The sequence below is a fragment of the Lichenostomus cassidix genome, chromosome 2 (genome assembly GCF_008360975.1).
Source record: "Lichenostomus cassidix isolate B80296 chromosome 2, HeHo_3.0, whole genome shotgun sequence".
In the NCBI taxonomy this organism is placed as follows: domain Eukaryota; kingdom Metazoa; phylum Chordata; class Aves; order Passeriformes; family Meliphagidae; genus Lichenostomus; species Lichenostomus cassidix.
In genome coordinates, this window is record NC_139482.1 from 20,010,090 (window position 1) to 20,035,984 (window position 25,895).

General features: G+C 40.4%; 1 protein-coding gene across 3 annotated transcripts in view; it reads left to right on the top strand.

Annotated features, from left to right (window-relative positions):
- The first annotated feature begins 4,807 nt into the window (after positions 1-4,807).
- The window catches only part of ST8SIA6 (ST8 alpha-N-acetyl-neuraminide alpha-2,8-sialyltransferase 6), a 45,546-nt gene continuing 24,458 nt past the window's right edge, over positions 4,808-25,895 (top strand). Inside the window, exons 1-4 of one of the 3 annotated variants that reach the window (XM_085050595.1) lie at positions 4,808-5,071; positions 5,321-5,437; positions 14,501-14,599; positions 20,127-20,213. In XM_085050595.1, coding sequence (XP_084906721.1) covers positions 4,977-5,071; positions 5,321-5,437; positions 14,501-14,599; positions 20,127-20,213 — 398 coding nt within the window. In that variant the 5' untranslated portion in view covers positions 4,808-4,976. The remainder of the gene's footprint in view (positions 5,072-5,320; positions 5,438-14,500; positions 14,600-20,126; positions 20,214-25,895) is intronic. The other 2 variants (XM_085050596.1, XM_085050597.1) reach the window with 2 other exon arrangements.

Here is a 25,895-nt window from a genome sequence, read left to right on the forward strand (position 1 = left end):
AAAATTCTTTGCAAAAGAATACTTAGTGCATCATCTCCTTTACTGAAGGCGATCAGAGTTTCCAAATAACAACAGAGACTTGTCTTAGCAAATTGTTCCTGGGCTAATTGTAATGGAAGGATTCAGCTTGGATGGAAATCATTGGCACAAGCTGTTGTTGATGCCAGAAGTTTACATGGTTTCAAAAAGCAATTAGACACAATTATGGGAGAAAAATCCATGAAAGGCAACGAAACACACAGCTAGCTCTAGTTCAGAAATTCCCCAAGCCATTGATTGCTGGAAGCTGAGAAAGGGTCCTAGGGATGGATCACTGCACAGTTCTTCCCTAGGATTCTGCTACTGGGCACTGCCTGAAGAACTCGCTGTTCTAGTCTGACCCAATATGGCCTTTCTCATAGTGTCATGTTAAGATGTCGTGCTGAGAGCCTCTAGGAAGAAAAGGCAATGGGGGGAAATTATCTTACTTCAGGGTAACAACTTGCAAGTTTTTCAAGTTTTTCAGTTTCTGCATTAAAATCATGCTTTCTATCTAATTTTAATTCAGATCCTCTTGCCCCACCAGCTTCCTTTGGAAAAGCATACACATCGAACTGCACTACAGTCATGGGCACATGCCTGTGGTGTCCTTAATTGGATGAAGGCTTGCACAGTGGCTGGCAGCAGAGCACTCATTTTCAGTAGTTACTGGCCTCAAGATTGCTTGTGCTACAAGACGCGTTTTTGGCAATGAGTACTTATCTGCCATTGGGCTGGATCATCATTACTAAAGAGGAGAAGCTGGTTTCTCAGTTAAACTAAGTAAGGGAATCTGGTGAAGCACACACAAAATATTCCTCTGACACATAAAAAAAACATACCTTACAACAGTGAAAAATCATTACTTTTGTGCAAGAGGCAAGTTTTTCTGCAAGTTAGAGCCAGGCCCTGGGTTCAATCCCCACACAGGCCATCCACACAAGAGTCGGACTCAATGTTCCTTATGGGTCCCTTCACACTCAGAATATTCTGTGATTCTGTAAGTAGGACATCTTATGAGACACTAAGAGTCTTGAAGATTTCTCCATGTGCCCTGATTTTTTTCACCTTGACCATCTCCAGAGAGTGAATGGTCCCTGACTGAATGAGTCATCTCTGGCACTCTTGATGAACATCTCAAAGCAGTGGCATCTTTAACTGCTTTTAAACACCTTATACTTTAGCTAGATTTATGTAGATCTCAACATACTGTTTGCTGGCTGAATATAGTTATTAAATTATTATTTTAATAAAGCCTAATATTTAACTTACAGGACACAAAATTCTGTCCTGAAAAAACAGAGAAAAAACATTAAGGCAACACAAAAAGCATAGCAGCAATAGCCACACAAGGTGATTTGGTTTGGACTTGATTTTTTTTTTATTTTAATGGGGTACAGGAATGCACTGCTTTTTGTCATCTTTCTTTAGCGAAATGTCTGGGGCAATTTGATGTCCTGGAGTCCAGCAGACAGCACCTTAGCTCTTGCTGTTTATCATTATGTATAACTATGATGCCCAAAACTGTGGGTGGAAATAAATGAAGAAGCTGTGAAACGAAATGAACCAATGACTTTTTCCCACTTTGAAACACATATGTTTCAGTTTTGTGAATTTGCTGGAATTTTTTTTGCTAAAAGCACTCACATTGATGACTGCTCTAAAAATACCAAAATAGTTGTCTCGCACCAGCACCGCACTCTGGGGACTCTCACGCTTTGCCAGAACGTGGGTCTCCAGATTCACTGAATATCTTTAGTACCTTTCTCTTCTTCCTAATTGCAACAGTCATCTCTCCTCCTATTTGCAATAACTAATATCCCTATGACAGCCATTGCTTAGATGAGAAGGCAGCACTAGGAAAGCATTTAATGAACATTAATTGCTCCTTAATATGATTTAGCTGCTGGAAATAAGAAGGCTAAGCTGGATCCATGTGACCAGCAGCCCTACAGGCACCTCCACCAGACTTCTTTTGAGATGCAATCCTGCCAACCTGGGGGGCAGCAGCCTTTCATGGATGATACCCAAGGCTGCATTTTGCTTTTCCAAATTAGCAGCTAAGTAGGGCTGTAGAAGCTCAGTAACAAAGTCATGATGACACCACCTGGCTGATTAGTGATCTCTTCCTTCTGTGCAAGCCAGCAATTATCAATTCCTGCTGACTTCAGAAGCTAATGGGAATCAGAGGATGGGGGATGCTGCCAAGATGCAGCAGCTTCCAGCTGTGAGGAGGAAGAGGAGATGGGACACAGACTCCATGTACACTGTTACGTCTCTGTCTTTACCTACGTGGCATCTTTGGCACCTGTGCCTTTATAATTTTGACTCTCTACATAAAATTACCTGACACCATCACTTCTGACATGGCAACACCATGTAAGAAAAACTTGGTCTTTTGAATCTAGCATTTGTAAATTTGAATTCTGATTCCCAATTGATTCTCATCTCACCCTTTAGTAGGGTCACTTCACCTTTCTACTAAGATGCTGTGGCAGGAAATTAAGGCTGGTAACATTTAAAGATGCTGTGACAATCAATCAATAGATGTTTGTAAAGTTGTTAGTAAACAACAAGCACCAAGTGCCAAGTCTAATTTAAACACATATGGTTTATAATCTTCCTATTTTCTTTGCAAGAACTTTAATATGACACAAAGATTAACCTTCTGATCTGAGAAAAAAAAAACTTCTACTGGTATTATAGACTAGTGTTGGTAGCAGACCTCTAACTTGAAATATGATGTCCTCACTGGCATCACTAAATTTCCCATGGATTAGCTGACAGTGATACTTCAGGACTCATGGGAAAACTGTATTGCAGAGGGAAATAACAGTGAGCAAAAAAAACCAAATCCTTTTCTGGACAGTAATTCTTAGTCTTCTTTCATTCAGAGCTGAAATTGAATACCACTAGGCTTTCTAAAATGAAAGACTTATTGTTTTACATAGGGTATTTAATGGATATTATGAAATAGTTGATGATATCCACTAACATAAACAGGAGCCTTCAAGCTTTACAGAGGTGATGGGGGATTGAAATTTCTAGTATCTGCTGATCAATGAACATACATGTACCTTGAAAAGCTTGACTGTTGGCCCCCTGTTTGTTCTTATACCATGTCAACTGGTTTTATAGGATAGGCCTGAAGCAAGCTTTGGGTAAATGGTGATGAAATATCTTCATGTTCCAGACATTTATGACTCACAACAATCCCAAACCAGCAAACCTCTTCAGGACTTCAGGAAATCTCGACACTGGCTTTCTTTCGCTATTACAACTACGTACCTCAAAGCCAAGAAGACAACTGAGCTGTGCTCCCAGGGGGATTGTGCAACAAGCCATTCAGATACCTGCAGCCCTTTGGGACACCAGCCAACTTCTGCTTCTAGCTCCCTCCCACCAGCACCCACAGTGCTGCTCACCAGCAAGCTAACGAATGCCCCAGAAACATCTTTAGATGTTTCCCTGAACATCCCATCACAATCACAGCTGGTGCTGTGCTGATCCTCTGTTTCTTATTGTCATATCTAACCACTCACAGTATCAAGTCTGTGTTACTTTAATACAGCTGCAGCAGAGTTCTTACTTTGAGCCTTTCCAGCCATTGTTTGAGAACAGATGAGCAGCAGCTCCAAGGCTTAAGGAAATGCTCACAGATACAGGAAACAGGAAGGATAGGGAAGAATCCGCAAAAACAAGGTGTCAGACAGCTCACAACTGAAAGGTTGGTGTAAGTCATAACATCTCTACTACCCACTCTTTTAATAAAAAGAGCCTAGTTACTGGCACCTTGTCACCTAGGTTTCTCATACCAATGGCTGGCTCGTGAAAGCAACATTGAGTGCACCATTAGGGAGAAAGATACACACTACAGAAACATTTCTTTACCAAAGCCATTGCAAATCATAGACTCATAGAATGTTTTGTGTTGGAAGGGACCCCATAGATCGTCTGGTTCCAAGCTCCTTGCCATAGGCAGGGATACCTCCCATTAGGCCGGATTGATCAGAGCCCCATCCAACCTGACCTTGATCACTTCCAGGTTTGGGGCATCCACAGCTTCTCTGGGCAACCTGTTCCAGTGCCTCACAACCTCATGGTAAAGAGTATCTTCCTAATATTCAGCCTAAACTTGCTTTCTTTCATTTTAAAGCCATTCTGTTTGTCCTATCGCTACATGCCCTTGTTAAAAAGTCCCTCTCCAGCTTTCTCGTAGGCCCCTTCAGATACCAGAAGGCTGCAATGAGGTCTCCCCAGAGCCTTCTCTTCCCCAGGCTGAACCATCCCTGCTCCCCCAGCCTGTCTCCACAGCAGAGGTGTTCCGTCCCTCAGATCATGTTCATGGCACTCTTCTGAACAGCTCCACACCCTTCTTACCTTGAGGGGCCCCAGAGCTGCACACAATATTCCAGGTGGGGTCATTTTTATCTACAAAATACGTATTTTTAAAACATACTTTTTGTAAGACAAAACACAGGACACGTCGACTATTATTTTTTAATTCGGCTAAAGAGCTACTGAAGTAGCAGCGGCCTCACTACACAAGCCACGGGGCAGGGCTTGCCTGCCTTCGCCGGGCAAGCCTCGCACGGCTCCCCCGCCGCCGTCCCGCACGGCGCCCCTCTCCCCTGTTAAACTTTAGGCAGTTTCGACTCCCTCGCTCCGCCGCCCTCGACACCGGGCAGCGCCCGCCAGCAAAGGCCGCCCGGGTGCCGCCCTCACACCGGCCCGGCCCGGCCCGGCCCGGCCATCCCCCTCAGCAGCGGCGTGCCGGCCCCGAGCGGCAGCCGCGGCGGGAGGAAGGGGGGGCTGATGGCGGCGGCGGCGCAGGGCTGCGGGCGAGGGGCGGAGCGCAGAGACCCTGTGGCTGCCATGGCCACCTCCCCCTCCCCGCAGCCTCCCTTAAATACTATGGGGCGGCCGTAGCTGCGGCGGGTGCCGCTGCCGAGCGCACCATGCGGTCTGTCATCGCCTTGGCCGCGGCGCTGGGCAGCCTGCTGCTGGGCGGCTGCCTCCTGCGCCTGGGCGGCCAGCAGCCCCTCCGCGCCAGGTAGGGCGGCCGGGCGGCCTCGCCCGCGGTGCGGAGCCGGCTGGGGAGGGCGGGAGGAGCGGGACGAGCCCCGCGGGGCGCGGCGGAGCCCGGTGCGGTGCCCGTGGCGCGGTGCCCCCGGCGCGGTCGGGGCTCGGCGCGGTTGCTGGCGGCTGCGAGCGGGTCGTGGGCAGGAGAGCGGCGCCGCTCTCGCCGGGTGATGTTCAGTCACTGGTCCTGACAACTTTGTTTTCCCGTCTCGCTTGCCAGGGGCTGGGAGGAGGAGGCAGGAGTAGCGGCTGTCACGCCGAAAGTGGTGCGAGCCCTCAGGTTCCCCCTGACGCCCCTTCCTCAGACCGAGAACAGGTACGGGCTGGCCGCCCGCAGGTGGGTCCGGCAGGTCGGGGCTACAAAAGCAGAAATTCGCCCTCGCTCCTGTTCCTTCTTCCTTTTGTTTCGGCAGCTTGATCAGAGAGAGTGTTAGAGATTATTAGAGGAAATGACACTTCGCTTTAACTGTAATGAATTCTTTGCTCGTGGGCCCTCTTAATGACGGCTGTCACTGCCGGTGGTTCGGAGCCCAATAAAATGTTGCGTAGAGCAGTTTTGTTAGCATACGATGTAAAAAGTGCCTGCTGAATGGCGTGTTCCAGGTATCTTTTATTCTTTCCAGGAAGGTGGAGCTGGAGCTGGGTAATACTGTTCCTGTTTTTGTAATGTGTATTTAGTTAAAAATACAGATTTTTCATCTACAGCCCATAGGATGAAGGCGAGACATATGAAGCCTGTTTCATTTTGTGTTGGCATCGTACTTTGTGGGAGCCCTTTCACTTGATCCTGTGTCTTGACCTTTCAGATCAGTGTAGATCCTTGCTTTACAGTCTGTTATTTTATACTGTAAAGTTTAATATGAAGATTCTTTGTAAAATCAGCTGTGAAACAAGTTGTGTCTTAACATGCAGAGTTCAATACTAATGGCTATTGTTTTCATGCTCTTGATTCCTCACACATTGTAGGAAAACTAACAGTGTAGAAGAGGGTTGTCTATTCCACACATGAGATAACACTATGTAAAAAGTAGTTTTCAAATATGTTTTGCTTTTCTCTTTTACTCTATATAGTGTTACTAACACTGCAGTTCCCATGACTATTGTATGTTAATATATATTATGGTCGAAAACACATAATAAAAATTAGAAAGAACTTAAGAATTGGGTCTTTCATAGAAACTGTGATGCCCTGGTTATGTTGAAGACAATGGTGACAGTGCAGTTAACATTACTGAAGCCACCATCTCACCCAATCTTGCTGACTTTGACAGCCTGTGCCTTCCCTGAGTGAATACAAGTGATATTAGTTGTAGTAACCATTGCAGTGTACCCTAACAGTGCATTTCCTATGCGTTTCTGATGAGAGACCCTTATGCTCCCTGCCTCAAAATTTAGAACTGTCATAAACTCTAAGTTTATAGCACCTTTCAAAATTAGAGTGAAAGCAAACAGAATTCTGCAAATGTTCCTGTGTGGTGTTACAAGCTTCTAGGCTGTTTCTCTTTCCTATTCTCATTTTTTCCCTTTCTGCCTTTTTAAACTTCTTTTCCATTCCTTGCAATGTATTGGTTTTGCAGTAGGTACTCAGTTCTGCTTTGCTTTTTTTGTAGCCATCCCTCCATTCTTCTCTTCACTCTGTTTTGGGTTATGTCTATGGTTTCCCCCGGCTGATCTCCTCACACTCTCCTCTGCTAATTTCTGAGCTGCTTCTCCTTTTGCTCAGCTCTGTGTGCTTTACCATGAAGTTGAATTGACTTCCCATCTGCTGCTAGTGCACTCACAACTGGAGCAAAGAAAGTAGAAGCAACACCTACCAAAGAGATTTGAAAATCCATGGCATATTTTTAACCTTTGTAATAAAGCAAGTCAGCTTGAGATTTTAAATATGTATTTTTCCTTATTCTCCTTGGAGGATTTTAGCACCAATTTGAAGCCTGTTTTGGTCAACCTGAAATTGTATTTCTTCATGACTAAGTGACTGCAAAAGTGTGTCATGTAAATAATTTACCAAAGAAAGTTTCATTTTACTCAAGCTCTTAAAACCGTAGTGTCTTTGGAGAGATGTCTTGCCAGCTGAATCTAAGAGTATCTAAGAGTATGTGCTTTCTCACCTGAATGACTATGCTCAGTAAGCTGGCCTGACAGAAGTTTGTGGTGCATGTTTGGCTTATGAGAAAGGAGAGAGAGCTACTGGACTGGTCTGACCAGGAGCTGTTACTTCATCCAGAGAGCAGCAAGACTGGGCAGGGAGCCATGCTGGAGGGGTTTGATCCAGGCAGCAGCTGGACTGGGCCTGGCTAAGGGCCATGCTGGAGATGTTTGATCCAGAGAGCATCTGGACTCATTCAGGAGGTTCAGACCAGTCCCTCAGTGATGGACATGGATGGTCTGGTCAACAGGAATTAGATTCCAGTGTGCAGTGGGGAACTATGGTTCTCCTAAACTACCCTAATCATTTGAATAGCATTGCTGTGTTATTAAAGGACAACAATGTCCTTTCCTGCCTAAGAGTAAGAGATGTGCCTGGTTGTTTCCAGGAAAGGAAAAAGAAAACAAACTGGCCAGTATCCTTGATCTCTAAGTAATCTTGACAATCTTCACAGTCACAAGTTAATCTTTTTTCTTATCATTATTTCCTCTGCTCTTAGAGGCGTATTTGTAACTAGACATCTCCCAAAGAATCTCTAAGGCCCTATTATTCTGTTGCCTCGCAGTATTGAAAGCTAATCTGTTCTTTTACTTTGAGTAATTCTTTTAAAAGGATGAAACTGAAGGATGAAAGGATGAAAAGCGGGGGATTGGAGAAGACTGTCTTAGATATTTAGGCAGCTATTATGTGCAGCAATGTTTAAGTTCATGGTAACTGGGCACCTGAAGTTCTCTGAAGTTCTGTGTCTTGGTAAATAACCTTGATGATGTGGTTTGTCTCTTACAGGATATTGCGTACTGCTTTCTCTTGTTAAATGTTAGCTAATTGGAGCAATGTCACTTCTTCTACAGTGTGACTTGCAGGTTTTGTCTTGGGTTTATTTCACAGCCTACCATGCCTCTTAGTAGGGTTTCTTACTGAAAAGAAAGGCCATTGTTGGTAAGATTTGTCTAGTAGTCCCCAGACTTATTCATGGAACCAGGATAATTTATACTGCAATACTATGTTCTCTGGCAAATTCTCCTATCTATGCCTCATACCATCCTTTCAAATTTTAAGCTGCAACTGCAAGTACAATTTATACTTTCTTAAGCAAACAGTACAATTAAAAAAAAGTAGTCTTGCATTCTTCCCACCTTTAGACCGTTGGTCTTCCCTCTCTCTCTTCCTTCCTCCCCAGCTGTGTCCAGGCATATTTGTTTATGTAATGATAGCATTAATAGTAGAACAGAAGTTACAGTACTGCTAGTGCTTATCGGGGGAAAGTAAGAATAATAAGAGAAGCTAGGTAGTCTTTTCTTTGTTATGAGGCCCAGGGTGTGCTAGGTTAAACTTAGGCAGAAATCCTAGCTCCTATTTTACTACCCAGGAATATGTAGCAGGTAAATAATGCCAGCTCCTGCAAGGGAAATGAAAATAACATATTTTATATATACTTTATGTAAAAATTAAAACAAGGCAGCAGTACCCTGAAGAACTGGCCACCATTATTCTGTCCTCTGTGTTGCCAGCTTTAAGGCATTCACTTACTATTTCCCTAGCTTGTTCTCTGTCTTGCAGGTCCAAGGCAAGCACAGTGTAGAAGACCACTGGGGTAATTGAACAGTGGGAGGAAGTGATTGAGGACCTATGAGTAAACAAGTTAGTATTACTACATTGTTCCAGAGTGTTGATTTCTCCAATTCCTCTCTCAGCAGCAGATCTTTATGCAGGCCTAGGAAATAAACAGCGATACTTAATTAACTGTGCTACAGAGACCTGTACATTCTGTCTCCTGTCAAAATATTGCATTTAGGCAGTCAGAAGGGAAGAAGAGACAGGCTAATACCACAATTATGGAGTAGCCTAGTGTATTGCACAAATAATTTGCTATGGTTTAGATTAGTCAGCAGTGGTATCCACTTCACTAATTTTACTGCTCTCTTAATATTTTGCCCCTTCATTCCCAAGTGATGCATGCAGACATGTTTTAGGAGCACATTTTGAGCACATGCTGCATGTATTAGCTCTGTCTGTTAATAGGTGTTCAGTTGAAAGCTGCTGCCAGGACACATTTATGTTCTGACAGTGGTGAAAGGTTTCCCAGACTCTTTCTGTTTACTTGGTCCAAGTGACACTGCTCTGTCATTCTATCATGTGCTCTTGTAGCATGGTTTTAGTGTAAGTACCTTATTCTTTTCACTTCACCCACCATGAGGCTCTGAATGTTGCTTGTCATGTGGTTTATGGATTTTATAAATAAAAGGTATCTGATGTTCTGTATAACCCTGGTGAATGCACTGGAGGGTCTTTCAAATAATTTAAAGATGCAGCTTGTGTTAAAGACCTGGTTTAGCATTCCTTACATTAGCAATTCTTCCATGGGAACTTGAACAAGCAACTCTTTCACAGTTGCTATGATTAATGTTACAAGACAAATTCTTACTCCTATGGTTTGATAAAGCCATTTTTATAGTCCATTTCACCAAGAATTTGAATTGTGTATTGCCTTATTAATCAAGGTGTTGTGAACTTTAAAAACATTACTATATTCTTATCATCTAATTAATTTGAAATAGTGTCAAAGACAGCATTTAAGAGCAGCCTTCCTAGGGAAGTATGGATTATGTTATTTTTAATAGTATTCAACTAACAGATGATGAGATTGAAATACAAATTAGTCCCTTCAAGGGAGAGATTAAGACAGAAGATATTCACAGTCTGGATAATGCTATTCAGAATTACTTTGGTAGAAGTACAAAAATGTGCATTTTTGCATACAGAAGTTATCCTTTTTAGCTGGAGATGCTCAGCGGGAAAAAGTCTAGAGCTCCTGTGCTGCTTCAGGCAAACAAGAGCAAGAAGCTACAGAAAAAAATAGCAACAACTCATTCTGCTGGGTGTGGAGTGAATAGCCAATGAGTGGGATTTTCCCTTACTTTCAGTGTGGACTTACTAGAGAGGTGATATTTGTGTTGCTTTCACTGCTGCCAGACACTCCAGTGCTGAGCAATTTGGAAATCTCATCCCAAGTTCTTTTCCATCTAATCATTTCCATATAATTTTGAGAGAATTCTAGAGGAGTGGCCTTTTAATCTTGGGCAAATTTTCATGTTACTTACAGTATAACTCAGACCACCAGCTTTCCTTTTCCCTTCTGCTTTTTTTTTTTTTTTTTTCTTCCCTACCATTCCTCCATCCTATGCCCATCCCTTTTCCTACTCTGATAATTTTTTGGGGTTGAGTTTGGTTTTATTTTCAAAGGACTTCCCTTTTCTTTCCGTCCCCGTACCTTTTACCTTTCTGCTCGCCCTGAATCCCATGTTACTTGACATGCCTCTCTGTCTGGTGAGGTATGGAGAAGGTTCCCTATTGTCTCAGGACTGAATGCTACAGGAGCCGCAAAAGGGACCATGGACTTTCCATACAGATTCTGTGTTTCTTATTCTAAAGGTGGATGCAATCCTTGTCTTGAAGAAGTTTACAGTTTGAGGATCTGCTGTCTTCCTGAGAGCAAGATATAGAATAACAACGTGCTGATAAATATGGCACATGGTATTAATCTACTGTGGATTTATTAAAGTGCAGATGGTGTACTTCCTGAGTTCCTAGAATTACCATAGGAAGTATGTGGTCCTCAAGCTGTTTGTATGTGATTGAAAAAACCCCTGCTTTTCAGATTTGATCCAATGAGGTTGGCTTTGAGAACATCTAAGCCCTAAGGAAAATACAGCTGAAATTTCCCTCTATCATCAGTTTTATGAGTTCAACCCAACAGAATGTTTCTACTTCAAGTTCCCATTTAGCTTAATAGTTCACAAAATTAGTTGAATGTAGCCTGATATCTGCACTCTTAGGCACATTATCTGATTCATTGCAGAAGTTGTAGTGCTGCTTTAAGTAGTGAACAAAGACTGTCATCCACTAGGCCAGGTAAATTCATTTAGTGATAAATGTTGCCTTGCATAATTGTCTGAAATGAGCAGAAATTTAATCTGAGTCTGATGTCTGCACATCTTTGCTATGAATAATGCAGTAGAAGTCTGGACGGCCTCTTGCACACCCATTTTTATCTAAATGCAAAAAGATTTCACTCATGTGAAGCAGAGGCCACTCTGACAATGAAACAGAAATTCAGAAATTTAACTTTTAATAGAATGAGTAATTGTTTTGCATCTCTTGCAAATAAATTGTTTTAATTTTGTACCTTTTGCACCATATAAAGAGCATTGAGTAAATTTTATGGGTAAAAAGTCACAAAAGAAGCCTTTTGGTGATCTATCGTGTGCCTGCACTACATGAATAAACAATTTAGATTAAAATTTCTCTGTGGTTTTCTCCTCAATCATGCCATTTTTGCCAATCTTTACATATGTTATGGAAAGGGTAGGAAAGACTCGTTCCTTTTCTTTTTTCCCCTTGATGGCTGTAAAAGTGATTGTGACAATTTAATGACAAAATAGAACAGGGATATTTTTTATTTTTTTTTCTCTGACTTCCTCTCTTTTGAATTTTTTGAGTCTGGAAAATGAGTATGTAAAAAACAATTACGTACTAAAGAATGAGGCAACCTGCCTGCATGGATTTTATGAATTTAAAAGGATTAAAAGTCTGTGGAGTAAAGCTTGTATTAGAGAGAATATTTATTCATTGCCCCACAGATCTCAGGACATAAATTAATAGGACGCTGTAGGGACCTTGTAACAATTGTCTGCACAGAGTTGTGAAAGAAGGTTGGTGTTCTGCTGCTGCCTGCAAATGCACTTTGCAGGGAGCTGATCACACGTAACTGTCTGCTCTGACTTGGTCGTCTTCTCATGTGTTAGGAAGAGGCTCTTCTGGCCAGCTGTGGCTCAGAAGGGCTGGGGACATTTCTCAAATCAGCATCCAACATCTTAGGTTTTAGTTACAATGAAAGACTTACTTGAAGCAGTAACATGCACTTAGCTTATATCAATAGTTCCCTTTTTTTTCTTTAAGATGCTGTTTAGGCAGCTAAACTTTGCCTGTAGCTGTTTCTCTTTTTTCAAGCCACAGCTGCAGAATAATCATTTGAGGTTACTGAGTTAAAGAAGCAAGGGAGAGGAAGCATGATTTACTGCTAACTAAATTTGTTTGAGAGCTGGAAAGGGCCTACCGGGTTGTTCTGCATAGACAGAACCATTTAGACCAAGCTGCAGTAAACCTGTGTACATAAATTGTGTGGGCAGAATATTTGCTAGCACTTGCTATGTGAGATCTGCAGAGTTCTTAGCTCTGAACTGTGTGCTCTGAGAGCCTTTTGCTATTTGTATGTCACTCCTTGAGAAAAAAATGAGATAAAGAGCTGTATGCAAAGGCAGCCAAGGAGCTCTCAGTAGGCAGTGCCAGCTGTTACTATCTATTGAAGTCACTGCAGAACTGAAAGGATAGAGGTTTATGTTGTGTTGTCCTAGCATTGTCCTCAACAAGGGGCACACAGACTGTATACTTCCTTAGGGGCACTGAGTGTATATGGGGAAGAATTTCTTGGTGGTGGGAAGAAAGAAAGAGAGCTGTTTTCTCCCTTCTGCAGCCTACATCCTGCATGAATTGCTACTAGGGGGTGACTGATTCTCTGGAAAATTCATGGGCAATGGAAAGAAAAAGAAAGGTAGTTCTTTTTTTTTCCTTCCCTGTCAGCAAAGACCATGACAGTCAGTTCAGTAACAAAATAAACAAGCATTTATTCTTCTCTTCCTTTTTCAGTTGGTCTTCTCAATTGCAGTGTTTAAGAAGAGAAGGCTCAGGAGGGTACCTTACTGGTACCTGAAGGCAGGGTGTAGAGAGGATGGAGCCGAGTTCTTAGTGGTGCTCAGTGGTAGAACAGAGGCAGTGGGCACCAACTGAAACACAGGAGGTTCCCTCTGACCATCAGGAAACACTTTTTCACTGCAGGGGTGACTGAGCACTGGCACAAGCTGCCCAGAGGTTGCAGAGTCTCCGTGCTTTGAGATATTTAAAAGCCATCTGGACACAGTCCTTGATCACCCTCTCTAGGTGGCCCTGCCTGAGCAGGGAGATCAGACCAAATGACCTCTAGAGATGCCTTCCAACCTCAGCCACTCTGTGATTCTGTGGCTTGAAATGGCTTCTTTCCCAAGTAAGGTCTTCAAAATCAGCTTGTCAGAAGTGTTGTTGGTAAGGGGTCTCCATGTTTTAGCAGGTGAAGACAATGGAGTTTGGTCCTTGTCAGTAAAAGCAGTAATGGTTCAGAAGCACAGTACACTGTGTGCAAAGCAGGAAGACCCTTTCTCCTCGTGTGTGAGTGCCTCCTGTACAGAGATGTTTCAGTTGTTCTTTAAGAACAGCACACAGCCTCTCTGTCTTCTGTGTTTCTGCTTCTGGTTTGGACAAATAGGTTGCAGGGCTCTATAAGAAGTGAATCAGTGGAAGGAAGTAAAAAGGAGGGAGAGGTGGCAGGGAGGAAGATGGTGAGGGATAGGGAAAATAAAAATGCTGGAGGAAAAATCATTATGATGAATGGCAATCCCCACAGTGGAAGGCTAATGGTAGAAGAGGGTGATTACAGGAGAGTGGACCTAGATACAGAGTGAACTGAGGTGAATTAAATAAGACCTTGGTATCTCAGTCTTTTACTAATTTACATCTCAGTCTTCTACCAGGGCTGCCCAGAGCAACAGGACCACACAGGAGTTTGGTGAAAATAAGATAGGAGTTAAAGATCACTATCTGGAACTTCCCTTGGTTCCCTTTACAAATATTAATTCTCTCTGTGTAAATAAAGAATAAACAAGGCTGGAAATATTATGCTTGAGTCAGTAAGTTAAGGTTGAAGTACAAAGATCCACTTCACCTGTGGTGTTTCCTGTATATATTATATTCACCCTGAATATTGCATTTCATCAACGACTTTAGGAAACCACATCTGCTAAATATTTTAGTAATGCATATTTTAAATATCTTCAAAAAATAATATTCAAGAAGCTTTCCGTTTAATTTATGATTTAAAAATTACATTTTCTGATTACAGTGTAAAGTGGAAAATATAATTCAGACTATGAAATAGGGTTATTTTAAAGAATCAAATATTTTATAGACCCTAGCAGCAAACTCTCCTTTAGTAAGAAGAGCTTTACAATAGAAGTCAATAAGATTTGGTTGGTAATGTTTTCAGCTAAATCAACGCTTATTAATCTTATTGTCATAGCAAAGTAAATGTGACAGCATTGGTAGAGTATGTTCTCTCTTTTAAAGTTTATTGCTTTTTCTCCTCCCCCTCCCTTTTAACAGAACAACTCCTAATAAAAATGGAATTTACCAGTTTGAACAGGCTTCAAAATGTAAGGCAATTCAGGACAACATTTTGTCATCATCTATCAAGAAGAAAAGGTAGGTGTTTGCTGTCCTTTCTGCTTTGTTTGTTTCAAGTAGAAGGGAAAAGATTGTCCTTTTTTACATAGTTCTTGACATATTAATGTGGAGCAATACAATAGAAAACTGAATTTGTTCGACCAATGTTTGCTGCATTTTTTTTCTTTTACATAGATAAGATTTATTCAAGGCTGGATTTTAACTTTTTTATTTTTACAATATAAATCAACAAGATTTCTTGTCAGCAACATTACATTCCAAGTTATTCACAAAAAGATTGAGTAGAAGTGTGGAGTATAATTTCATTCTTGAGTGTCTTTTTCCTGATTGGTGAACACTCCTCCTTGTTATGAGCAACTTCAGTTAATAATTCTGTTCAGCATATTCACTAGAAGTATGGAAATGTACTAGTAGAAAGACCTACTGGTTAGTTGCATACATCATGTTAACTAGTCCATAGGAAATTAACAGTTCAATTTTAGACCCATTGAAAAAAAAACACCCCAAAATAATTTTGGGTTTCAACTTGCTGTTCTGTGTTTTTCTGACATGGAGAAAAGTCCAACTTTGATATCAACCCTGCTCAAATTCCTTGTCACTTTCTAAAGTGAAAAGGGGAGAAGCAGCTGACTGTTTTGACATGCAACATTTTTCCTGTATGGATGCACCAATAAATAAAAGGATGCACCAACAAATAAAACATTTTTAGTAAGAAAGGCTTCCCATTAGGACAGAGTTGCAGCTTAAAATGGATGGTGACATGGCATCTTTAAAACTGGGAGCTTCCCTCCCCACTCCCCTCCATTTAGGAAGAGAAATGGAATGAGAAACAAAAGCTGAGCTAAAAATAATTGTATGCCTTTCCCTATTCAAAGTACTGGAGAAGTCAAATTTTTCCTTAATACCAAAACAATATTAACTGATTATTTGAAAACTTATCCTGTCTTTTCTGCCCCCTCCTCACTTTCTCATTGCATTTAAAGATCTTTCACCTCTTTTTAAATCATCATATTTCCACCATTTTGTCTTTACTCTCATTACTATTTTTTTTATTTCTTCTTTTTTTTTCTCCTTCTCTACAACCTTTTCTCCCATCAATATTCTACCTCTTTCAGCAGCGCTGTCATTGAAGTTTTTATTCCTTTGAAAGGTGGTAGATCACAGTGTTACTGATGCACTGACAGAGCTGAAACATACACTGGCAGAGGTCAAAGAATGCAATTGACTAAAAACTTGCGTAATTAACACCAGGAGAAGGAAAGCAGTCACTGTATTGCCTTCAAAATCCACTTATACCAATACAAATGCTGTTGTTTATCCCACATGTTGCAAAGTTGTATAGACTGCAGCAATGGGGATGAACTCCTCCTCTTGAGAATTTGGAGCTGAGATTATAGGAGAAGTTTTACAAAGTACAAGACCTTTATTTTGTGGTTAAAGAGAAAGGGGCTGTACCATTTAATGAGGCAGAAGATGAATTGGGCAGGTAGGAAGAGAAACAGATGCTTGGAACAAAGGAGCAAGGGATTGCTTTTTGCCATGAATATTGCAGATATTGCCCTTCACAGAGAAGAGCTGCAGGGATTTTGTTGCTTTTTCAAGGTGTGACCCATGGGCATGGTATATAAATGCTTTGTATTGCAGTTCTAGACTTGCAGGGACATTCTGGACACTCCTGCCTCTTCAACTGGAAGAAAGGGAAAAAAAATTCTAGTTTATAGCTTGTCAAATGATTTGATACTAAGAAATGCTATGGAAGTGGGAAGTTATTATTATAGCAAGTATGTGCTGGTGGTGACAAAGAGCCTGAAATGCTCAGTTTTGTTAGCAGTTTTCCATTTTTATTGTAAAGCAAGCCCTTTGTACACTCTCCTGAGGGCTGATAAAACTGGTATATGTTTTGGTAGTATTAAAGTGTCCAAAGGCAAAACAGATCCTCCCCTTATTTTGCATTTCCTGACGTTGTTTTTCTTTTTATTTGTTTCTTTCTTGAACGTAAACTGCCAAGTAGAAATGTGTCCTTTTTTCACTCCTGCTGCTCAGTCTTCCTTCTAATTCAAATATCTTTTTTACAAGTTGGTATTTAATTTTAGCAAATAACCAGTGGGGCTGCATCTGTCTGTTCTGATACTTTACCTGTTGTCTCCATACTATCTCAACACTTCTGTCCTTGCTGTTGTCCTTTAGATATCTGCCAAAAATTAGAAGATACTTATACTTCGTCAGTGCCTTGAATGTGCATAGTAATTCCACCTTAGCCGCTGCAGTTAACATAGAAGGTCACTGCCTACCTGACAAATACTGTAGTCAAAAAAAAAAAAAAAAAGCCTTCCAGGTTTTATTTGTCATATAGTATAAGTGAGTTTCCTAGGACAGCAAATTATTATAATGGTTGTGGTGCAGGTGGCAGACAAAAACAGGACAAAACAAAACATGTTTCATTCATTCACTCTTCTCAGCACTGTAATTATTGTCTTGTCCAAGTATTTTTATAGTTCAATTTACCTGAGCTTTTTTAATCTTAATAATAAAACCCTTTTAGCATCAGTGTATATGTGCTGTAGGCTCCTGGGTGTCAGTGGAAATATATGTAATGTCCCAGCTCTTTAAAATGGAACAGTGGAGAAGACGACTGTCTGGGTTGCAGCAGAGTCATGAAATGATTCCCTGATAACCTGAACTGATTCCATTGGAGAAGTGTGTCCCCAAGGCTCCTTTAAAGCAGGAAATTTTAAAATCGGCTTTCTGAGAGGAAAACAAAACTTTCTGGGCTGTAAACCCAGCTGCAGCAAATGCCAGAGCTTCATGTTGAGTCTTTTAAAAATTATCTGTAGGAATATGAGTCTTTTAAAAATTATCTATAGGAATACTTGCCTGTATTCAAGTAGAGTTCATTTTATAGAAACCTTTTATTGGTGTGAGCAGATGCTTTGCAGAGCTGCCACAGTTGGGAGCTCCTGTCCCCCAGGACAGTGTGCTGGGATGTCTCTGCTGCCTGTGGCACTGTGCCAGCTGGCAAAGATGAGTTCTGACAGTCCAGGGTATCTTTGTAAGTCACAAGAGGAGCTAAGCTGGATGTATAGGGCGAGAAGAGGTGGTGCTCTGACTTGTAAAGACCTGGAAATGGTGCTTTTCTGTGTGAGCTGCTTGGATACCGCCAAGTGAGAGTGATTCCATCCGGTAGAGACAGCAGTGGAAAAGCTGGAGTGTTCTTCCTTTGTAATTGGTGGTTTTACATTAGGTGCATTTTCTGTTACATGTATAAGAAGGTCTTTACAATTTCTGATGGGGAGTGTTATGTTTCCTACAAGGCCTCAGAACTTATGGATGATGCTTTCATTTTTCTCCTTACCAAATGTTTCCCTGTAACTTGCTAATAACTTGTCAGTCCATGCAATTTCTTTCTGAGCTGATGGTAATTTTTATTTTCATTTCTGACTCTGATCTTCATCTTATCAATGTCTTTAGGCTATAATTTGTTTTTTCTGTATTTTTTTACTCCTGAATAATGATAGCCTAAGTCCCTCTTCATGGTCTGTTATCCTCCTAATTTTTGCAATTTTTTTATAAGTCCAAGCACATAAGAGTGATTTATTGTTTAGCTTAAGGAATAAAATCAGATGAGTTACTCAACATTAAAATAGGCTATTTCGGTCCTGCAGTTTTATCTCATTTCCCCCCCACACACACTCTCTGCCCTGTCTTGCACTGGTACCCTTGTTTGACCCCATGGTGACTCAATTTAGGTAGCAGCTTCAGCAGGAAAGTAGTTCCATTTTCTCTGGCTGCAGTTCCAAGGCTGGTTACACAACGTACCAGGAGGGCCTTGATCCCAGTTTCTCCATTTCCGTCACTCTCTGCTTGTACTGGCTGTGGTGTTTGATGGAATATGTCTTGATCTGGTGTAACACATTGAGGAAGAAGAAAATAAATATGCATGTCCTTTCTTTCTGGGTTATTTTTTTCTGTGGTGGTAAAAGTGTCCTATGGAGGCATTTGACAAGTGCAAAAGCAAAGCAGGGGTGGAGTCAGGTAGGTACCCATAGTGACACGAGCAAGAGAAATGAGCTGCATCAGGTCAGATCAGCTACAACTGCAATGAGTCAGTTTTTTCTTTTCTTGCTTCTGCCAATTGATTTCTCATGCAAGAGCTCAGTAGAATCAGTTTAGTCATAATCATCCAGTTCCATTAAGCATTTGCTAAGTTTGGAGGATGAAAATCATACATGTTGTCACAGGTGCAAACTTGAGCCAGAGACCAGTTCTAATGCAGTATTTCTCTTAAAAGTATAGTTTATTTTTTTCTATGTAGAAATTGGACATGATTTTACTCAGGGGTAGATAAATGAGTTACGTTTAGCAATTGCAGTACTTTCATGAAGCAAACACAAAAGAGATCTGTTTTTTTCAAATGTTGAACAGAGAGAGAAGGAAGCTTTCAGATTGTTGACCTCTGCTGCTGTAACCACCAGAGTGTTTTTTATATTCCTGTTTATCAATTCTCCTGCTCCTCTTAAAAACAAGTGATGTTTCTTGCCATCCCAACTCTTGTAAAACTGTTCAAAATAGGCACTTCTAAGTTCCTAGTCTGGTTCCTGGCTCAAGTCAGCACCTGTGGCAACATGTACAGTTTTCATCCTCCAAACTTTTAAGTGAACTCATGATCGTTTGGGTCAACACTAATCTATTTTTGTTAAAATAATACAAGGTAGATCTTGTATGGAGAATCAAGTCCCATAGAATTTTAGTCATGGCACCCATACCGTCTTTTCTTCCTATTCCTCCAGTCCTCACTGTAAGTCAGTTATTGTTTCTTAAAAACCTGTGTTATGATCCAGGCACAAATGGGAGAAGTAGTAACATTGAAAATGAAAGGAAAAAAAGTTCTTTTGGCTTGCATGTTGCAAAGTATTTAACTTATGAACAAATTTAAATCTCTTGAATGGATTTTCAAGAGCAGAGCCCTTTGGTTATATGCAGCAATGTAACCAAAGTTCTTAGTTCATGTAAAACAGCAGATTGTTTTATTTTAGAGACAATTTAAAGGAAAACTTACATCTATAAATATTGGTTTGTCATATTTAGATGATTGAATTGAGCTTTGTGGAGTCTATAAAGTAAATGAAAGGCATAAGAAGTGTTAGGTTTCATCTTGGCCTGCAAGAGCCACTTTGCAAAACATTTTTAAAGTTTAAACCACAAAGTACAAGAGAATTATTGTATTATTTTGGACTTTTGCACTTGCTAACTTCAAGATCTTTATGGTCAATTATGTAAGTTTGAAATAAGTATACTTTTGAAAGTTTCTGAAGTTCATTAGGACATCTGTACTAAGAAGAGATGTTTAATAGGTCATGCTAGTTAAATGAGGATAGTGCTGTTACAAATTACAAAAATAAAATGGGTCATGGAGTTCTAAAATCAATCTATTATATATGCACCATGCACATTATTATTAATACATGCATCATTTGAATGTTTTAGAGACTGTTTCTAAATATACATACATATATATTCTAGTGTTTGATGTTGTTTCCTTTTTTAGATACTCAGAAGATTATTATCTTCACATAGTCACAAAACTGCAGAACTGCACCTGGGTAAGGAAACCAGATGAATCTATAAAATTCAGGTAATTTTCATTTTCTCATTTAGAAAACTGTTTACCCTAGATTTTTCTAACAAGCCATAAATTTAAGTATTCCCTTTTAAACAGATAATTTTGTATTGCTTGTAGTAATTTCTATGAATCTTTTGATGCTGGGGCTCTTGTTTGTTGGAATTTAACTATTCTACTGTGGACAGAGTAGAATAAAAGAACTACATAAATAATTTCACCTATCTCCACTCTAATGAATAGTAAACTAACTTAAGTAGAATGAATTAAAATATTCCTGGCACAAACCCTACAGTATTAAAAAAGTACTGGTAGTGTTATTTTTTCTGTCTGAACTGGCACTCAGATAAAAGACTGTAATGAAACAGTGTATTCCTTACCCCAAGACTATTGCCTCTATTACAGAAGTGCCCAAGGCACTTATTAGGTTTGACAATGCATGTCATGGCCCCTGAGCGTGTCAGCACGTGATTCCATCTGTCCTTGTTCAGGATGGCACAGAAGGGCATGCTCAGTAGGGATGGTGATCTCTGAAAAGCCTAAACTCTCATCTGGAAATGCGTCACACTGCTTTTAAAGAACAGCTTCACTGTGCCAACACTGTTTTCTCCAGGGAAAAAAGCTCTTTTGAATTACATTTTTGCATGGATCGGAATTAAAGATTCTGTTATGATCATTAAAAATAAATAAACTGATCTATCTTCCAATTCTTTGGAATTAACTAGCATTTGAGATTTTAGTATCCACATGTTCAGCATGTTCCCTTTGGTAGAAGTAGTTTTGGGGTGGGGGTGGGGTGCAGGGTAAAGGTGTTTGAGCAACACAAATTCCTGTGTTTGCTGAGTATCACAACTAACTAATGGTGTTTCCCAAAGCTGAGGTAGGAGTATACACAGAGTTAAGGTTTAAGAAACTTTTCATTCACTCAGGCAGGCCTTAGCTGTGCACAGAGATATCAAGCATGATAAGGAGCTGTAAAGCAGCCCATTCCATTTCAGAACAGGCAAGTCTTGTACAGAGTTGGCTGGAGGTGAAGCTGCTCTCACCTGCTCTTCACGCTGCTACCTTTGGGCTTTTTGTTTTCCAATAGTTTGGTTTTTTGGGGTTTTTTTTAACTTCTCTTCCTTCCAAATGGACAAGCCACCAGCCACCTCTACCGGGCCAACTTCTACATCTTCTATGCCTATGGGAATCAAACATCCAAAACATTGTGTAAGATTGGACTTTAAGTACAGGATGCTTACTGTTCCTTACGCTGTCTTTGGCTTCCAGCAAGGAGTGTGGGTCATAAATAGTCAAAGGGGGTTATGATCAACCAATGATCAAACTGGAAAAATTCAAAAGAGAAAACTGTGGGATGCACTAAGCCACCAAAAAAGTGTGGACTGTAAGTACATTGAGATGATCTTGATAACTTTAATTTAGCTCAAATGCCAAGCAGAAAACCATATTTTAAAATCCATGGTCCAGCACAGGCTGGACAAACTTGTTACTGAATCAACACTCAAGGGTTGTGATGTTTGGTTTTTAACATCGAAACCAGCTGGAGTATTAGCTAGTTCATAAGTACGTAACCCATGCTGCAATTCTGATGACAGTACTATGTATTCTTCTGTTCCTGAAATTTGATCTGATTTGATGTTGTCAAAGAATTCCATTGATATGACCAAGGACTAGTTCAGGGCATTTTGAATAATTATTTTATAAAAGATGGGTGCCTTTTGCATAAGTCCTGTCTTTTTTCATTCCCTGTCTTCTTTGTTTTTTAGAAATAGGATATTAAAATTTCACGTTTGTCCTTAATCCAAGACCGCACTAGAGATTTTCAAGGCTCTTAGCAGTTGGTCAATAGAGGCTTTAAAAAAGAGATTTAAAAAAGAGAAAACAAAATTTTATATAAAATTTGCTGCCGAAATCTCCATGCTTATAGCACTCCCAGACTTACTTATCAGACTTAAGCCTGCCCGTAGCTTTGCAAGGGCACTTTAACCGAGAAATGATGTGTGAACGGAGCTATGGGGAAGAAAAAGTTTCTACAATTGTAGTGAAATAAATGAATTAATAATCCCTGGGAAGTAGATCTCTTCCTTTTTCTGACTTTAGCCTAGTGTCAGTAATAGCTGTGTAATACAAATATTAAGCAGTCTGAAAATCTCATTAAGTAGGTAGATAAACACACCCATTTGCAGAAGAGGAAATTAATCTCAGAGGGGTTGTGCAGCAGAAATTGGGTACAGCCAGCCACCTTCAGCAGGAGAAACTGGAAGCTGCCTGTGTCACATTATTCACCTGCCAGTGCCACTAGAAGTCTGCCTGCTGACAAGACTGCAGAGAAGCTGTGTGACTTCTTTTCCTGTTTGTCCATCTGTTAAATGGAGTGAACGGTGATGTTTCTCAGGCGTGGTGTCAATTTTATGACATCTCTCTATTATCCTGAAGTTCTGAAGAGCAGGCATGCATATTTATAAGGGATTTAATGTCTTATGCTTCAGGGCATAAACTAACCTCTAATTAATAAGGTTCAAGAGCAGCTTCTCCTGGGGTAGTTAATTTTGCAGAGAAGCTTTCCTGTGTTTTCCTTTGCAGCTTTTGCTGTTGGCTTCTATCATGCTGCTAGTGGAGTGAAGGAATATGTGATCTAAGCCAGTAACTGTTATGTTCCTAGAAGACAGCACTGTGTGCCAAGGAGTACACATCCGTTCTCTTTGTAAGCCTCTCTCCCAGCAGATCCAGGCCAAATAAAAGAATATAAATTAGAAGTGTAGTGCAGGAAAGAAATACTTGTCTTTTTATTTGGCAAAAGGGTTACAGCTGACAGCCATATCTGGCACAAACTACAGCAGTTTTGCCAAAGCACTGTTGGAGAGCAGAGTGCAGGGCTACAGGCTGACCCTCTACTACCAGGCTCAGCTTTGTCATGCAGCTGTGCAAAGTGTGTCCATTTGTTGTCAGAGATCTGCCCTTTCCCAGATGGCTCCCTCTAAAGCTGCCCTGCTGTGCAGGCTCACACACTCTTGGCTAGGTTACTGTCTGGCAGTGCTCGGTGGTTCTTGACAGTGTACGTGATGTTTACTCATGCATTTCTTAAAATCAAGAAGAGCAAGGAGGCAAGTACAAGCCATGATGTTCTCTTTAATGCCTCCCATATCCACAGTCACTCTTCTGTAGTTGCTTCTTGTCCAGACTTTGTCAGGGAACCAATGTCCTGGCATTTCCCTTATTTTAGTGTCCCTGATAGTGACATCAGCATCGCCAGATATAGGCTGCCCTCAGAGGTGCAAGTGCAAGCGCTTGGTTCATTGCCCTTGAAATCTAGTTAAGATTTTTTTGTGCTCCACAGTAGTATTTGTCAGTCATTGTTGAAGAGGCTTTATCTAACTTCACAACAGAATCTAGCAACAGTGACACACCAGAAGTGGTGTAAGTAGCATCCTGCTAACAGTGAATTTGGGAGTCTTCTCCAACATGTACTTCTAGGAGCATATAGAAAACTGTTTTTTAATTCAGACTTTTCCTTTATGAAATTCATCTCTTGATCTTTTTAAAATTTCTTTTGTTCTTTACAAATCTCTACAATCATTTAGCATCTCTGCATTATGCTTGTGTTTCTAAACCCACCTGAATTCTTCCTCCCTTTTTGGATTTACACCTGTTTTAGACAGAACAAGTCCTTGGATTTTTTGGTTGGAAGAGAGAAACTTGATAGAAACTTGGAAAGGTAAGGAAAATAATCTCACAGCTGCCTGGAAGGGTCGTCTTTAAAGCTCTGGGAAAAAAAGCTGTGCTGGGTAGCTTCCTCTGCAAAGAATCTTCTAGCTGCAGTCAGTGGAGTCTCAAGTTCCCTAGGTAACCTGAATATTAATTATTATATTAGTATTCTTCAAAGGTTTTCCGCTTTAAAGAAATGTTTCATTAGTGCAACAAATTACAGAGCCCAATTAAGTGCAAGCTGTAATTGTTTTTTACACCTTCACATCTCTCTGCTTTACAGACTTTTAAGCTTGATTTATTTTCATTTGGGCTATACACCAATGGCATCAAATAATCTTCAGGTTTTCAAAACAGTTGCGACTTTAGTTTTTGCAGAAAGCTACAAAATAGTTAAAACAGCCCTCAAAATGAGGGGAGAGAGGTTAGAGAGAGGCTGAGCAGATGCTGTGTTTCAGAGCAGCTTCTGAGCATTGTATTTCTGGGCTATCAGACTGAGCTTGAAGCCTGGCAAAGAAATGCAACAGTTAGTTCTTCAGGGGTGGTATCACACCAGAAGAGCCCTTTGTGAGCTGTGTCTACTGGGCCCTCTCCCCATGCAAAGACCATTCCAAACAAACTTTATTTGCCTCTCTTAATGGAGGGAGAAGGATATTCATAGGTTTAAAATATAGTTTTAAAACTCCTAGTATTATGCTTCAGTTTAGGTGTCACACTGCTCCCCCTGACCAAAACATTTAAAACGTTCTTCTTTTTTTAAAAGAACATTACTACTTTAAAAAAAGAACATACAGTCTTGAAGAGTTAAAAGATCAACCCATTTTCCTAGTCCCGTTATTTTCCATTTTGCATTTTATTCCATTTGACCTCTATTACCCTTTTCCCACTTTCATATCTCTTCTCAAAAGTGTGTGTTAAACATTCCTGCAGATTATAGAATCCCACTTTTTGAAGAGATTAGTTTTGTTGCTAGCTACACTCTAACCCATATAACAGTATTGCTTATCACATCTGTGTACTGCAATGAACCCCAGCTGAAACACAAATAAAACACACTGCAAGGTCAATTTATGCTTATGTAAGCTCGCACCACCACACAATCAATAGCTTTTCTAACACTAAACAGATCAATATTTCTGCTGTAATCTCTGAAATCTTCCAGTTTACAAGAAAATGCACAGAACTCTGAGATTGCAGAGTGGTTTAAGAGTACATTTGCTGTGCAGATTTAATAGATCATATGTAAAATAATGAGTATATATTCAAAGACACATTTTATTTCAGGAGAGAAAAGGCTGGGTGGAGAGATGGTAATTAGTGACAGTTTAAAGAAATGCTTGAATCTTTTAATTGGTCTACAGGCTATAATATACTTTTCTAAAGGTTGGAGGATTCCTATAAGGAGAACCTAATTTTGGATCAGTCTGAGCTAATTATGTCATCATGGCAAACTCTTTAAATAGTCTTTGGTTTGAAAATTTTATTGCACTTTTTACATATTCAGCCTTGATTTCAGACTGAACCCTTTTGGCTTTCTTTGTCTTAGACATTTATGATGTTACTTCATTTTTAGACAATTCAAGGGCTGTCAGCATAGCTTTCCCATTCAACATGTTCTGTTGAATATCAGATATTAACCACTCTTTTCTAAAAATACAGAATATCAGATTTAACCACTCTTTTCTAAAAGTTCTGAATATGTCATAATATGCCTCACTGCACTTTGATTAACACGTTGACTTGGATTGACAAGAGCCTGGAGAAACCCATGTCATTGTCTAGAGCCCCCAGTGCAGTACAATAAGGTAATTGCTTGCTCATTATAAAATATTACAGCAGTGAACATAGTTAAAAAGTGGTCTTGCTGTTTGGAGTAATGCCCTTGAAGTTTGCTACTACATAGTGGAATTTTCTGTGGGTTCTTCTACTGTCACAACAGTCTCTGCAATATGAAACCTCAAAGTCTCTGATGTCTTTGGTGTCTTCACA